General features: G+C 42.4%; 2 protein-coding genes across 6 annotated transcripts in view; one reads left to right on the top strand and one right to left on the bottom strand.

Annotated features, from left to right (window-relative positions):
- ldhd (lactate dehydrogenase D) overlaps nt 1–3215 on the bottom strand; it is a 42275-nt gene extending 39060 nt beyond the window's left edge. The window contains exon 1 of one of the 3 annotated variants that reach the window (XR_009788437.1): nt 2959–3201. Coding sequence is in view for 1 of the 3 variants with exons in the window: in XM_061772594.1 (XP_061628578.1) it covers nt 2959–3033 (75 nt within the window). In the remaining 2 variants the exon portion in view is untranslated. Of the gene's footprint in view, nt 1–2958 lie in introns of all 3 variants that reach the window. The other 2 variants (XR_009788436.1, XM_061772594.1) reach the window with 2 other exon arrangements.
- A 144-nt stretch (nt 3216–3359) lies between these two features.
- fam169b (family with sequence similarity 169 member B) lies at nt 3360–12535 on the top strand. Of its 3 annotated transcripts, XM_061772596.1 has the most exons (8): nt 3371–3451; nt 3589–3663; nt 3790–3929; nt 4034–4136; nt 4206–4291; nt 5639–5801; nt 6053–6235; nt 12032–12535. In XM_061772596.1, the coding sequence occupies exons 3-8, from the start codon at nt 3804–3806 to the stop codon at nt 12175–12177; spliced, it is 807 nt and encodes a 268-aa protein (XP_061628580.1). In that variant the 5' UTR covers nt 3371–3451; nt 3589–3663; nt 3790–3803; the 3' UTR covers nt 12178–12535. The 3 variants fall into 3 exon arrangements, with proteins under 3 accessions (XP_061628582.1, XP_061628579.1, XP_061628580.1); XM_061772598.1 differs by having other exon boundaries at nt 3360–3663; nt 5684–5801; XM_061772595.1 differs by lacking the exon at nt 3589–3663 and having other exon boundaries at nt 3360–3529.
- Nucleotides 12536–16883: the final 4348 nt, after the last annotated feature.

A 16883-nucleotide genomic window follows, 5' to 3' on the forward strand; every position in this document is an offset into this window, starting at 1 on the left:
AATGTCCACCATCTTAAATAATCCATATTGTTTGAAGATGTATCATTGGTGTTACTGTCACTTGTGTTGCTTTTCTCATTAGTAACATGATTCAATTCTGTAAAAAAAAAAAAAATTAAATGCATTAAACTGTAATGTATGTTGATTTACAATGTTAAGTACGAGTTAACTGTTATGAAACTGTTTCATTTATTAAAAAAGATTTAAAAAAATAAAAATAAACAAAATCACTGTTCAGGAAGCCACCATTTTTATAGAATGACCCTAGAATAAATCGGATTTTAAGTATCGTTTAAAGCCCAACAAAGGCTTAGCCTATAGCCACTCTGTAGACAACAAACAGTGAAAAAAAAAATTTGATGCCTCACTGATTTTTTTTTTTTTACCCGCTGACAAAGACATGGTCTATAATTTTAATGGTAGGTGTATTTTAACAGGGAGAGACAGAATATAAAAAAGAAAATCTAGAAAAAACACATAAAAGAGATAAGTATTTGACCCCCTATCTAAACATTACTTGGTGGAGAACTCCTTGCTGGCCTGTACTGAGGTCAGACATTTCTTGTATTTGATCACCTGGGACCTCATGTACAAAGACTTGCATGGATTTCCTACTGAAACATGGCATACGCTTAAATCCAGAAAACGTTGTCAGCACAAAAATATCCAGATGTACGAATCTGTGCATACGCATGAATCCAAGCACATTTCCATCGCACATCCCAATCAACGTAGAATTGAGCGCAAACGTTGGAGTAGCAGACTCCACCCTGTCTACGGCCACATTTAAACATGCAAATCATATTTAAATGAAACCTGCACCTGCGATCTCTGCATGATCAGGTAAAACAGAAAATGAGAAAGGTAATGAAGGAAAAAAAAAAATTCTGAACGTGAAGTTGAGATGCTGCTCAATGACACTTCATTGAGCAAAAAAATCCTCTTTGGCACGCTGTCTTCTGGCGTAAACAACAAGCGAAAGAGGAGGGAATGGTACACCGTGTGCGCGGCCGTCAATGCTGTGGGGTTGGAAGAGTGCACACACGCTGAACTGAAAAAAGAAGTGGTCCAACAACCGGCTGCTGCTGCCCTCCCAACTGGCCGTGGTCTCACCCGCGCACCCTGATAAGAAGAGGTCCTTTGAATTTACTTAATTTGAACATGTTCATCAGTTGCACATGATTAAAATGTGTTAAAATGACAATTTATTTGGAGAAGAGGTGGTGGGCGTGGACAGGGAGGATCATTTATGCCTCTTCACCAAATAAATGTGTCATTTTAACACATTTTAATCATGTGCAACCGATGTACATGTTCAAATTAAGTAAATTCAAAGGCCTTTTCAATGCATGTCCTGGAGTCACAAGAAGAGACTGTGAGTGCAATATGTCCTCACAAATATCAGTGATTCATTAAATACACTTGTTAAATGAATGAGTCCTTGGCTCTTTTACATTGTTGAAATCAAAAGTTGCCAGGCATTAAGTGTTCATCAGTGCGAATTGATCATGTGTCTCTAATGTGCAGTTTCCCAGCATCACCTCCAAGTGTCGCCAAAGGACCAACAGCTGTAGAAACGTGCGTACGCCAGCCATGAATTTGGCGTGAGACACCGCACATTTCCACAGTCATTTCACTCTTGATACACCTGAACTTTGCAGTGAAAAAGAACGTATGGCACGTTTTCTGCGTACGCACCTTTTTGTACATGAGGCCCCAGGTTAGCACAGATCTCAGGAGGAATTTTGGACCACTCCTCTTTGGAGATCCTCTCCAAATCCTTAAGGCTTCGAGGTTGTGCCTTGACAACTCAAAGCTTCGGCTCCCTCCACAAATTTTCTATAGGATTAAGGTCTGAAGACTGGCTAGGCCACTCCATGACCTTAACGTGCTGCTTCTTTAGCCGCTCTCATTTCCTTGGCTGTGTGCTTTGGGTCATTGTCGTGCTGGAAGCTCCACCCATGACCTATTTTAAGTTTTCTGGCTGAGAGAAGGAGGTTGTCACCTAGGATTCCGCGGTACAAGGCTCCATCCATATTTCCCTCGATGCGATGAAGTTGACCTGTCCTCTTTGTAGAGAAACGCCCCCAAAGCATAAGGCTTCCACCTCAATGCTTGATGGTGGTGATGATGTTCTTGGGGTCATAGTCTGAATTGCTCTTCCTCCAAACATGGCGTGTCAAACTGATTCCAAACTGCTTGATTTTGGTCACACCTTCTCCCAATCATTCTGTGAATCGTTCAAGTGTTCATTGTCAAACTTCAAACGGACCTTTACCTGTGCCTTCTTGAACAGGGTGACCTGACAGGCGCTGCAGGATTTAAATCCATAGTGTGTTACCAATGTTTTTCTTGGTGACTGTGGTCCCAGGTCGCTTGAGATCATGAACAACCTCCTCCTGTGTAATTTCTGGGCTGATGTCTAACCTTTTCTCACGATCATTGATACCCCACAAGGTGAAATCTTGCGCACAGCCTCAGATTGAGGGAGATCGACAGTCACTTCATGTTAATTCCATTTTCCAATTACTGCACCAACAGTGGTCTCCTTCTCACCCAGCCTCTTGCGAATGGACTTGGAGCCCATTCCAGCCCTGTGCAGGTCTACAATCTTGTCCCCGATGTCCTTAAGTTCTTTGGTCTTGCCCATGATGGAGAGCTCGGTGTCTGATTGAGTGATTCTGTGGACAGGTGTCTTTATACAGGTAACAAGATGAGCTATGTCTTTCATACAGCTAACGAGTTGAGTAGTACTTTCTTAACGTGAGAGGGCTAACCTGTGAGAGCCAGAATTCTTTATTGTTGGTAGGGAATCAAATACTTGCAATTACATTTTTTTCCCATTTGATTTTCATTTAGATATTGTCTCTCACTGTTTTGAGTGGTTTTTCTAACACTGCATTGAGATTTTACTTAGCGTATATGACCTCGACCGAGTTAAAATGAAAAGTGACTTACTCTGACGATGGTTATTGTTTTAATGTTGCGACGCTGGCAAAAAAGTCGCTGACTCGCTGTCAGCAGAAGCGACATGATTTGGTATTTGCACCACTCTTATCAAACTACCATCGAAAGACTGTTACCATCAACACACGCTATGAACACTTTCGTTGAAAAATTCAGAATCATTTGTAAAGTCGTTAACCACTTCCGTTTAACTCTTCAGCATACATTGCAACACAAACTACTGCTACATGCAACTCGTCTTCCTGTCCATTTCTGTAGGTGGTGTTGTTTTTCTCCTTCGTCTCTTTCCTTCTGTCGTTCGAGGACTTGTCTTTTATTTTGAAAGACATATTTCCCTTTTTTCCCTGGCTCACACCCGTCACTTGACCTTGGTCCAGCTGACGTAATAACTACTTCCTCGCTGAGGGTGGTGCTGTAGGTCAGACAAACGCTTTTGACGGCGTACAAAGTGTTGGAAGGAAGTGCATCCCATTAAAGTTAACAGGTGGTAACGCGGACGTCTTTTATCTTAAAACATGCCATGACAATCCTCCGTTTGTGTTACGGCTGAATACGTCCTAAAGTAGGTTACCTTGTTCCTGCCGAGTGAATGTTTCACAAATATTTGTTTTCGCATCACAGCAGTGCGCTTGCTGTGTAGCATACGTCAGCAGTACAAAGGTCACGTGTCAGCGCCGCCTGCAATAAATAATTGAAGTAATTTTTCAGTTACTCATTTATACTTATATCAAAATGAACTAATACTCAAATTACTTACTGTATCAAATGTCTTGCATTTGATATGGTTATTATTATTTTTTAATGTACACATCAACTTTAAAGTTCTGTGCAGGAAGATGTTCCCTGTAGACCTTCCACTTGTGGAGGAAACTGACTTGAGGTCAGCGTCTGAACAATATCTTTTGTCGCTGGAATCCAGACCGAAAGATAATGAGTGGTTTCAATCACCCAAAACGTCTAAGGTACAGTATTGAAGTGTATTTAAACCCCCAAAGTTGTAATGTACTGCGTTAATGACAATGTACCCCGAGCAAAGGATGTCCGTTGTGTCTTTCGATTACTGTAGTTGGAAATAACTGCAAATAGCATCAAATGGTTGCAGCTGTTTGAGGACGACCAAACTAAATGCTCGATATTGGCACTTCACCCACCTGGTGATCCCAGTCAAGGTGTGATCACACACGCATACAAACATGCAGACACACAAAAATGCCTTCTAACACTCCATTCCCCTCCAGTGGTGGCCTTATACTTGCATGGAAGTTGGTGGTGTGTGAATGATGTTATCCGGACATCCTGCGAATCAAGAACTGACTTGCTTCCAGTAATCCCACTTTTATATTGTATATATTATATCTGCTTCCACCACAGCATTGTGGGGAAAGTATCAGCTTGAACTCTTTCCCTGGCTTTGAACAGATCTTACAGGAAAATAGCTGCAGTTTCAGGAATACTTTATACTGTTTTAGTTCTTTTTTTTTTTTTTTTTTTTCATGGTAAGAGAAAACAAAATTGTTAGCAAATGTATCGGGGGCCCAAACAAGTTTATAAATTATACATACTGCTGATCCACTGAATCTGTAAATCCTCCAAATATACAGTACATGACTTGAACATTATGGAGAATAGTCTTAGGAGTTTGAGGGCTCAAAGTTGCTTCATGGAGCTTCGTTTGAAAGGAAAAAAACATGGTTTATAGATTTGGCCAGGAATGCTTCACCTTTATGGATCCATAAATAATAATAATAATACATATATATATGTCAATATTAAAGCCAGAATTGTTTTAATTTTGATCTTGCAAAGGAAATTGTTCAACGATAAGCTGACTTTGTTTTGTTTCTCGCTCAAGAAATTTTCTGCAAAACGATCCAACTAATTTTGAATATAGGCTTAAATTTAAAGTCAGAGTTGCAGAATAAATGCATTCAACTTGACTAGGGCTGTAATTAATGATTTTGATTATCGATGAATCTGTTGATTATTTTCAAATTAATCGATGAATCTGATGATGAAATTTTTTTTAATTTCTATTCCATTATTCAAAAACACGACATTATTTCAAATTGACAGTGCAGAAAATGCGCAAATATAAATTATGATTCAGTTACTTGTTTGATGTGTAACATGTCAGAAAATAGGCAAAGATTTGGACAATTGTTTTACAAAGTAAAAAGAGATGTTTCCAAATGTATTATTTTGATTAACAAAGATAATCAGTCTGCTTTTATGGAGGACTGCAGAGAACGGAGAATATTTACTGTTGAGGAACTGAAATTACACAAACAAGGTTTTAAATAATGAAAGTAGTTGTTGATTAATTTGATAATCGATTAGTTGAGAATGAATTGTTGCGGCTCTAAATTTGACATCAAAGCATCTGCCACACTGTATTCTTCCAATAGAGAAGGTAATAGTGTCTCAAAACATACTATTATTATTCACCAATCTTGATGAATCCATGAATGGTGACAGCACAATAATGTTAAAGAGCTGACTAAACACATACTTTATCAATTATATTGATCAATTTATAATTATGAAGTAAAAACTGCTGTGACGCTAACAACGAAACACACTGCACCGTCACAATGAACCGTTCCTGCGTTTGTGTGTTTTGCTGCTACTTATTAGTGCTGCTTTCAATCAGTAGGTGACATGTTTTCTTCAGGTGCAGTCACTTATGGAGAGGCTCATTATGTTCCTGCTGAATCAGGTTGTGGAGATGCCTTCACAGGAGGAAACACTCTTCTCCATGCACACCCGCTTAGAGAGCGCCAAATTGCTGTGGAGAGATGGCCAAGCAGTAGGCTTCTACACTGTCAAACACAAAGGTCTGTTTCTACAGTATTGTATGTGATTTTCTGTGTCTGTCTTTCTGTTTGACTGTCCGTCTGTTCATCCAATATCAAGTGCTCCATACGTGGTTAAGATTAATTCAGCTTTTTACTATTTGTGGTTTTGGTTTTGTGCAATTACATTCACAATGAGAATTGTCCACATGCAGGTTATTTTATTTTGTAATCATGCAGTGCGGTATCGGTCATGCTGTACACACCTGACTTATATCTGTGCGGTTTTTCAGGCAGTCTGTGTGACAGCTGGAGCGGCCGCTGCTACCAGCTGCCTGTTCTAGACACGGTGCTGGTGAGAAGAAGCTGGAGGAGGAGAGGACTGGGACTTAAGATGTTGGCTGATTTCTGCTCGTCCTTCCCCAGCGAGGAGGTGCTGGGAATCAGCGTGCCGCTTTCAGCCAGCATGGTTGCAGGTTAGAGCAATTTCCACTTTTACCCACATGAAAACCATATTTAAACCTTGAAATTTAAATGTCTGCGGAGTCACTGATGGCATAGTGGCTGACACACCTGACTTTGGTGTGGGCAGCGTGGTTTCAGTTCCCAATCAGTGACAGTGTGAATGTCAGTGCGAGTGGATGTCCATGTCTATATATGCCCTGCGACTGGCTGCCGACCAGTTCAGTGTAATCCGCCTTTCGCGCGAAGTCAGCTGGGATAGGCTCCCGTAACCCTGAACAGGGTAAGCGGTATTGAGAATGGATGGATGGATGGATGTTTGCAGTCTATAAACCTAAATATCTCATATTTTTACAGTAATTTTATGTTATAAACTCACTTTCAGTAGCATTGGTTAAAACAATTAATAATACAGATCACTCATGCTTTAATTTCATTATCTTCAAACGGTAATCTACTAAACTACATACACCAAAAGATTATATATAATTCATATTATATTTCAAATGACTTAAGTAGTATCTTGGACAGTGGTCCCTTATACACACACCATAATATGTTGAAGCACAGTTAGTATTACTCCGCGAGGCTCCTCACTATGGTAGCCGTAATGCTCCGACAATCCGCCTTTGTAGATTACCAAAATCATACTAAAACATTTTGACAGATTTTGGAGCGCAGTGTACCACGTAAAATTGGTTCGAGGTCAGTAAGCACAACCAAAATTTATGCATAAGGCGCACTGGATTATAAAGGCGCATTGTTGATTTTTGAGAACTTTTAAGGATTTTAAGTACGCCTTATATTTCGAAAAATACGGTACTATAGCTCTGCAAGTACAACCATAATGAACATTTAAATGCAGCAGTGTAGTAGGCAAAAGTGATCATCAGAAATGAGACACGTTTTATTCCTTTTTTTCCCCCCCACACATTGACATTATCAGATATAGCAGACAAGTGTTACAACAACAAGATAAAAACAATACAAAACTAGAGAAACAAACACAAAATTAATAATTAGAAACTTTTTTTTTTTTTTTTTTTTTCCGGCCAAAATCGATATTGGAATCTAGGGAACCAAGTGCAAGACGAGAACAAAAAGGTTGCTTATAATAATTACAAAGTGTGAAAATGATAAATGAATAGCAACAATATGATATCCAAGCACATACACTTGCACAAAAAAGAAAAAGAAAAAACAAACAAACAAAAAAATGTCATAACGAGTAAATAACTGCGGTATCTTTCTGTTGATCAGTCTGGAGATCCATCAAGTCGGAATAGGTATCACAACATCCCATCCATCCATTTTCTGAGCCGCTTCTCCTCACTAGGGTCGCAGGCGTGCTGGAGCCTATCCCAGCTCTCATCGGGCAGGAGGCGGGGTACACCCTGAACTGGTTGCCAGCCAATTGCAGGGCACATACAAACAAACAAACAACCATCCGCACTCACATTCACACCTACGGGCAATTTAGAGTCTCCAATTAATGCATGTTTTTGGGATGTGGGAGGAAACTGGAGTGCCTGGAGAAAACCCACGCAGGCACGGGGAGAACATGCAAACTCCACACAGGCGGGGCCGGGGATTGAACCCTGGTCCTCAGAACTGTGAGGCTGACGCTCTAACCAGTCGGTCACCGTGCCGCCGGTATCACAACAGACACCAGAATTTTAGCACACCGATGTAAGCAAAACAGTGCTTATGTGTGCACAAGAGTTCCTAAATCTGTAACTCCGCTTGACTGACTGGGAGCATTTCCTGCCGAAACGCTGCTTATATAGAGGAGAGGCGGACGTGACTGAGGACAGCATGCGGACGTTAAAGCGGGAAGGGTGCGCGTGAAAGAGGACGCTAAAGGCAGGCCCCCAGTAGGTATATAGTATGTGCATTGTGCAAAACATCGGTTTGGCTAAGGATCCTGAAAATGGCACCTACGAAGAGACGCTTACGAAACATTTTAAACTGCAAGCTATCAGTTACGCGGAGGAACATGGAAATCGAGCAGCCACGAGAGAATTCAAGAACAACGAATCCATGGTTCGCAAGTGGATGCCTGGGCCAAGGTATCTGCTTTGACTGTTGTCCAAGCTTTCGCGAAAGCCGGCATCATTGCTGAACAGCCCCCATGCAATGAGACTGACTCCGACAATGACGAGACAGAACCCGCCATGTTTGATGGTGAAATTGCCCAGCTGTTCATTTCGGATACAGAAGATGAGGACTTTGATGGATTTGTGGATGAGGATTGATAAAAAAATAACGTGAGTACATTGTTAAATACTTCAATAAAGTACAACCGAACTCACTGTTTACGTTGTTAAATACTTCAATAAAGTAGAACCGAACTCAGTTTTGCTCCCGCTGCCTTTTTAAAAACATACGGCAGCATGCATGCTAGCGTATGTTTTAGCGTGCGTGCATGCTACCGTATGTTTGAAGCTAGCGTATGTTTTAGCATGCCTGCGGCCAATAATACAGTGCGCCTTATGTATGTGTTAAATACAGAAATAGACCCCGCAACTGAGACTGCGCCTTTTAATACGGTGCGCCTTATGGTCGCGAAAATACGGTATGTGAAGGAGACTTCCACTGGCTCACGGGTCACCGGCTTGGCGACACCTTTTGCAAGTTGGGTCAATGTCCTGGTTGATTTTAGAGAGCCCGACCTTCGTGAAGTGGGCGCGATGATTAATTTTACACTGTATTACTCTGTGTTGCGCAAACAAAAGATTTACTAACCCTGCCAAGGCCCTCTCCCCAAAGTTCCTTGGAGATCTCCTCACCCAGGTCCATTTCCCAGAGTACTTTAATCAAATTCAGAGAAACAAGGTGAAGAGAATGAATCCAAGTATAAAAGTATGGCATCATTCCCGTAAGGGAAGGTGTTCATTTATAGAACGCATCCAAATGAGAGTCAGCGGGTGTATTAGGAAATTGAGGGAACCTAGCATTAGCAAAACTACAGATCTGTAAGTACCTGAAACAATTTTTTGGTAGACCAAATGTTTTAGACCACTGATCAAAAGATGTGAAGGTGTTATCAATGTATAAATCCTTAAATGATTTAATGCCATGGTTAGCCCAGTTAGCTGATGAAGATGGAGGGAAATTATGATTTGCAGTTAAAGAAGCTAAGATTGAATATGTTCACAGACCAAAATGACGTCTGAACTGATTCCGGATTCTCAAGGACATTTTGACAATGATATTCTCCGTTTACGCAGAAGAGGAGTTTCCAATGGGGAAATGATCCAAAGCCGAAAGTGATACTGGGCCACATGAAGCAGCCTCCATTTTAAGCCAAGTAGAGAGGGGAAAAATACTGATACATAAAATAGTCAAATTGTAGCCCAAATTGAATTATCCTGATGTTAGCTGCTCAGTAGTAAAATCTTAAATTTGGTGAAGCCACAATGTCTTTGGCCTCTGTAAGAATTGCTTTCAAACGCTTGAGGTTTTACTGTTCCAAATTAAATCTGGGATGGCAGTATTAATTTTGCAAAATAATTTTTGTGAGAGAAAAATAGGTACACACTGAAACAGGTATGAGCTTTTTTGTAAAGTCTTCATTTTGACAGTTAATTCATGCATTTGTCCTTTATGTGGGTCAGAAGAGAGGCGAAGTTAGCCTTATAAAGGTCTTTAAATTTTTCAGTTACCAGATTCCCTAAATGAGTAAAGCTATGATCTGCGATTTTAAATAGCAAGCTCTGTAGTGGGTACTCATGTGCTGGCTTAACCTAAAACTGCTAAACCTCACGTTTATTTAAATTAAGTTTATAGCCTGATATGGCATCAAATGAGTTAAATATGTTGACGGCCGCGGGAATAGAGCGAGAACTTTGAGATGTAAAGGAGCAAATTGTTCACATAAAGAGTTACTCTCTGTTCAATCCCATTTCCGAAATACCTGTGATTTGGGGGTCACAATGAAGTGCAAATGGTGAGGGGCTCAATAGCTAGGGCAAACAAACGGGGATTCATCTGATCTTTTTCTTTTTTGTTTTCGGTCAGAACTTACTAAAGAAATTGTTTGTCCTCTTATATAAACCTTCAGAGTTTCCTCCAATACAAATGCAAAGACACCAGGGGTCTTGTTCATACTCAAACATATGTAAATCTGATTAGAAATCTGTTCTACAAAATTTTCATCTGAAAGCAAATCAGTATTGAAACGCCACAGGGTTTGAACACGAGTAGTAGGGAATGATCAGAAATGACTATAGGTTCATATGAGCATGAGCCCACTAAAGGAAGAAACCTGTTATCCACCAGAAAGTAATTTACACGAATGAACGTATGATGCAAAAAAAGGAGAATACTTAAAACGCAGAGGATCCGAAGTGGTCTTAATTAATCTAGGCGATCTCGAGTGGGTGGTGGCCGCCATTGAAGAATCATCCAGATCAGGGCTAAACCAACAATTAAAGTCACCTCCTAAAATAAGAAGGTGTAAGGACATGTCAGGGAAGTCAGAAAAAAGATGCCTGAAAAAAATCTGGGTTATCTTAATGAAAAACATATACAGTGTGTTTACCAGTAAAACTGCGGTGTCGAACATCCTACCAGTGATAATTAGATACCTGGATCGGAAACCACCTTAGCGCATACAAAGGGGACAGCTCTATGTATTAAAATCACAAACCTGCTAGACTTACTATGAAATGATGAATAGTGAGCTTTGACCAATCCACCCACCCTTATTTCTGGAATAAACAGATGTTTTAAAGTTTCTTGAAGATACAGTATATTACTTGGGCTCCCAAACGTTGAAGATGTAGGATGCTGCTGTGCTTTGTAGGGAATTTAAATCTTTGCAGATGCAGCTAAAAAAAATTAAGCGCATTCCCACAAAAGCAGCTTAAACAGTGGTCGTTCAAAGAAAACTTCTCTGAGCTTCTCTTTGATACCTATGAAAATAATGTTCAATTATCTTCTCCAAACATGGACTATGCTCTATCTGACCACCGTTGTTTGCGCTTATCCCATGAAGATTGTCTTGTCTGACTTCATCATATTCTGAATTAAATAAACAGGAGATACGTCACCCAACCAAAAACATACTCAACAGCCTAATATAGTTTAGTAGTTGCATATTCAAGACTTCCTGTTATGTTCTTGCATAACTGTCTCACTTGACAGACTTAGTTATATACGAATGTATTGAAATTTATATACTGTATGATTGGTTAAATTTTCTATCAATTCACAATAAAACTTCACACCTGGGGAAAAAAAAAAAAAAAATTAAAAAGGAGCTCTCCAACTCAGCCAGACTATGTCAGAAAGCCAGTACAATCATTACACTCACTTTTCTCCCGCCTTCACTCTGGAAAACGTCACAGGACATTCAAGTCTAGAACCACAAGGCTCAAAAACAGCTTCTACCACCAAGCTGTGAAATGCATCTGCTCTCAACTGCCACAGTAAGAACGAATGATTACACCCAACCCCCAACCCCCCTTACACTTAAGTGCAATATAATGAACAAAAACTGTGCAATATTATCTAAAAAAACTAAACATTATCTGTATTTAAATAACTACCATTCTCCCAAATGTGAACAATTGTTTGTTCTGTAAATATGTTTCTTTTTGATAATTGTATGCCTATATTTGTTTTTTACCGCAACGCTGCAAATTGTGAGATGCCACCCTGATTTTTCATTGTGACAGTGACAAAGTTATATTGTATTCTATGTAATAAACCACTAAAATGGATGTCTGAATTTGAACAAATAAATAGAACGGAATTTTTTTAAATTGTTGTTTTTATTGTTTTGTGGTGTCTTCCTCTGTCTTAAGTGTGTAGGCACTTCCTGCATCTGAATGAAGATCACAGAGACCGTCTGTATGAAGTAGAGGCTCCAGGGGCATGGACTCAACAGCGAAATATCTGGCTCAACATCCAACTGTCCCGCTATTTGCTCACAGTAGATGAAGTTGGCTGAGTGGGAAACCTCATTTGATCCAAGACTGATTCCACCCTCCATATCTTGTAGCAGTTAATATAGCTCAGCACCCTTTGTTTTCTCTATCATAACTGTTATGTTAGTGGTTTCTGCCATCCATCCATTTTCTGTCCCGCTTATCCTCACTTGGGTCACAGGTGGGCTGGAGCCTATCCCAGCTGACCCTCGGTGAAAGGTGGGAACTCCAGGACTTGTTGCTACCCAATGCTGGTGGTTTCTTTGGTGGTTCAAGGAGGTCACACTCCGCAGCCAATTACCGGTAAATGTGGAAATCACACTTTTAACATGGTTGTTAAGATGATACATTCACAAATAAATATAACGAGGCTAATCTTAATTTTAATTTCTTTTTTGTACTGTATGCTGCTTTTCTTTGCTGTTTTAAAGGGGGCATTATGGAAATTCTACTTTTGAGTTACTTGTACACAAATAGTTGGTTCTCTATGGTGCCTGCAAGCATGCCCACCCATCAATTGAAAAATTACACTACAGTACCAAGTAAATCTTGTGGCCTATTTCCAAAAATGTGTCAGCTAGTTTACATAATACCGTACCACGTACACCGTTTCACCGTCGTGACTTAGCAGTGAGACGTGATGAAGATCCGCCACTTGCAAGCAACCAGTAGAGGGGCTGGGCGTTCACCCCCTTTACTGAAAGAGGACCCATCCATCCATTTTCTTTACCGCTTATCCTCACGAGGGTCGCGGGCTGCTGGAGCCTCCATCCATTTCCTATATCGCTTATCCTCATTAGGGTCACGGGCTCCTGGAGCCTATCCTAGCTTTCTTCGAGTGGGAGGCAGGGTACCACCTGAACCGGTTGTCAGACAATCGCAGGGCACATGGAAACAAACAACCATTCGCACTCACATTCACACCAACGGGCAAGTTAGAGTCTTCAATCAACCTACCACGCATGTTTTTGGGATGTGGGAGGTACCCGGAGAAAATGTGTAAAGGATATCACCACATGGGCTCAGGAACACTTCAGAAAACCAATGTCAGTAAATACAGTTTGGCGCTAGATCCGTAAGTGCAACATGAAACCCTACTATGCAAAGCAAAAGCCATTTATCAACAACACCCAGAAACGGCGCCGGCTTCTCTGGGGCCGAACTCATCTAAGATGGACTGATGCAAAGAGGAAAAGTGTTCTGTGGTCAGCCGAGTCCACATTTCAAATTGTTTTTGGAAATTGTGGATGTCGTGTCCTCCGGGCCAAAGAAGAAAAGAACCATTGGACTGTTATGGACGCAAAGTTGAAAAGCCAGCATCTGTGATGGTATGGGGCTGTGTTAGTGCCAATGGCATGGGTAACTTACACATCTGTGAAGGCACCATTAATGCTGAAAGCTACATACAGGTTTTGGAGAAACATACGCTGCCATCCAAGCAACGTCATGGATCCCCCTGCTTATTTCAGCAAGACAATGCCAAACCACATTCTGCACGTGCTACAACAGCGTGGCTTCGTTGTAAAAGAGTGCGGGTACTAGACTGGCCTGCCTGCAGTCCAGACCTGTCTCCCATTGAAAATGTGTGGCATATTATGAAGCGTAAAATACGACAACGGAGACCCCGGACTGTTGAACAGCTGAAGCTGTACATCAAGCAAGAATGGGAAAGAATTCCACCTACAAAGCTTCAACAATTAGTGTCCTCAGTTCTCAAACGTTTATTGAATGTTGTTAAAAGAAAAGGTGATGTAACACAGTGGTAAACATGACCCTGTCCCAGCTTTTTTGAACGTGTTGGAGCCATAAAATTCTAAGTTAAAGATTTGCTAAAAACAATCAAGTTTATCAGTTTGAACATTAAATATCTTGTCTCTTTAGTGTATTCAATCAAATATAGGTCGAACATGACTCAAATCAAATCATTGTATTCTGTTTTTATTTGTTTAACACAACATCACAACTTCATTGGAATTGGGGTTGTAATATAATGCTGATAATGGGTTGGCCCATGTTGACTATACTGATGATGTATACAACGAAATAACAACCCAATGCACTTACAAAGAATCGTCAAGATATGGTAGATATGTTTAAGTATTAAGTTAGTGGTAGCAGCACAATTGACCGAAATTATTCACAGAATTTCATTACAATTCTCGGAAAGCTTTCCTCTGTCAACAGCTTTCTGTCAGGTTAGAATTTGACCTTAGAACACATGGTTGCTACCACCTGCAAATAAATGCTGGGAAGTCAATTAAATTAGGTCAAAAATATATGACGATGCGTGTGCGCTCTATCCACTTTTTGAGATTGTCTTTGCAGGCAGTCCATTGGGCCGGATCCAGCCAGGTCTGCTGATGGACACACGGAATTTATAGGTATTGCACATTGACTAATCAATTTCAGGAAACAAGTCCTCTCAGCACTGCCATGGAGCAGCCGAGTCCGAGCCCTTCAAGACATCAAATCCGGCGACGTTGTGTTGACAAAGAAAGATGTGCTTCCCTGCCAACCAAGAGCTACGTGGGTTTACACATTGCCTCGCCTCCAATGCTACCTCCTCCACTTCCCGATTCCTTCCTCTCTTTCTGCAATGGACGGCGGGAATGATTATGTCTCCAGCACACTAGGGACCCACGGCTTTTAGCAACCTTCCTCTCTGGTTTTGCATTGTCATGATTATTGGGGCCAATGTGTGGATTGATGCTTCCACTTTTAACAGTCGACACAGTTTTGAACCTTACAAAGACGTGACACCTATGATTCATTTTCTACCGCTACTAATTTCACTTCAATGGTATGACTGCTCAGACAGCAATTGTGTTTCTGCTTGCAAATGATTTGATACAACCTATTATTGTTTAGACTTCCCTGATTCCTCGACCTGTGCACGCACCTACTCTCCTCCCACCTTTGGAATGATAAGTGTGTGTGCAGCTGGACTGGAAAGGTACTGACAACTAGCTTTGTTTAACCCCTGAATGTGTCACCCTCTCAAAATTGCTTGCTTATGCTTGTACCAATATAGATCAAGCTGTAACTTCACCTTTGCCATTTCCCAACTTTTCAACACTCCTAATCTTCTTTTCTTAATTCTGCCCCCTGTACCACCTAACACCTAACTCCTCATGTCTTGGCCCTGCTATCCAGTTAGTTAAACACTTGCACACAATAAGTCAAGACACCTACCCATGGGCTCACCACCTCTGGGAGACGCCATAGGGGTCGGGTGCAGTGTGAGCTGGGCGGTGGCCGAAGCCAGGGGCCTTGGCGATCCGAGCTGGCTCTAGGGACGTGAAATGCCACCTCTCTGGCAGGGAAGGAGCCCGAGCTGCTGTGTGAGGTCGAGACTTTCCGACTAGATATAGTCTGGCTCGCCTCCACACACTGTTTGGGCTCTGGTACTAGTCCTCTCGAGAGGGGTTGAATTCTCTTCCGCTGTGGAGTTGCCCACGGTGAGAGGCGGCGAGCAGGTGTGGCCATACTTATTCCCACCCGGCTCGGCGCCTGTACGTTGGGGCTCACCCCGCCTTCGGGTGGGGGGACGGGTCCTGACTGTTGTTTGTGCCGATGCACCAAACAGCAGTTCAGAGTACCCACCCTTTTTGGAGTCCTGAGAGGGGGTGCTGGAGAGCGCTTCCGCTTGGGACTCCATCGTTCTGCTGGGGGACTTCAATGCTCATGTGGGCAATGACAGTGAGACCTGGAAGGGCGTGATTGGGAGGAATGGCCCCCCCGATCAGAACCCGAGCAGTGTTCTGTTATTGGACTTCTGTGCTCATCATGGATTGTCCATAACGAACACCATGTTCAAGCATAAGGGTGTCCACGTGCACTTGGCAGTTCGATGATCAACTTTGTGGTCGTGTCATCGGACTTGCCGCCGCATGTCTTGAACACTCGAGTGAAGAGAGGGGCGGACCTGGTGGTCAGTTGGCTCCGATGGTGGGGGAAGATGCCGGTCTGATGTGGCAGGCCCAAACGTGAGGGTCTGCTAGGAACGTCTGGCAGAAGGAGTTTCAACTCCCACCTCCGACAGAACTTTGCTCATGTTCCGGGGGAGGCGGGGGACATCGAGTCCGAGTGGACCATGTTTTGCGCCTCCATTGCTGAGGCGGCCGACCGGAGCTGTGGCCGTAAGGTTGTCGGTGCCTGTTGTGGCGGCAACCCCCGAACCCGTTGGGGGGTTGGCCAAGTGCATGGCCAAGCGGAATGCAGCTTTGGTGGTTGCTGAAGCAAAAACTCGGGCATGGGAGGAGTTTGGTGAGGCCATGGAGAAAGACCTCCGGACGGCTTTAAGGAAATTCTGGTCCACCATCGGGCATCTCAGGAGGGGGAAGCAGTGCACCATCAACACTGTGTATAGTGGGGATGGGGCGCTGCTGACCTCGACTCGGGACGTTGTGGGTCGGTGGGGAGAATACTTCAAAGACCTCCTCAATTCCACCGACACGCCTTCCCATGAGGAAGCAGAGTCTGGTTTCTTTGAGGCGGGCTCTCCTATCTCTGGGGTTGAGGTCACCAAGGTGGTTAAAAAGCTCCTTGGTGGCAAGGCCCCGGGGGTGGATGAGATTCGCCTGGAGTTCCTCAATGCTCTGGATGTTGTGGGGCTGTCCTGGTTGACACGCCTCTGCAACATCGCATGGACATCGGGCACAGTGCCTCTGGATTGGCAGACTGGGGTGGTGGTCCCCCTTTTTAAGAAGGGTGACTAGAGGGTGTGTTC

The sequence above is a fragment of the Phyllopteryx taeniolatus genome, chromosome 5 (genome assembly GCF_024500385.1).
Source record: "Phyllopteryx taeniolatus isolate TA_2022b chromosome 5, UOR_Ptae_1.2, whole genome shotgun sequence".
Lineage (NCBI taxonomy): Eukaryota > Metazoa > Chordata > Actinopteri > Syngnathiformes > Syngnathidae > Phyllopteryx > Phyllopteryx taeniolatus.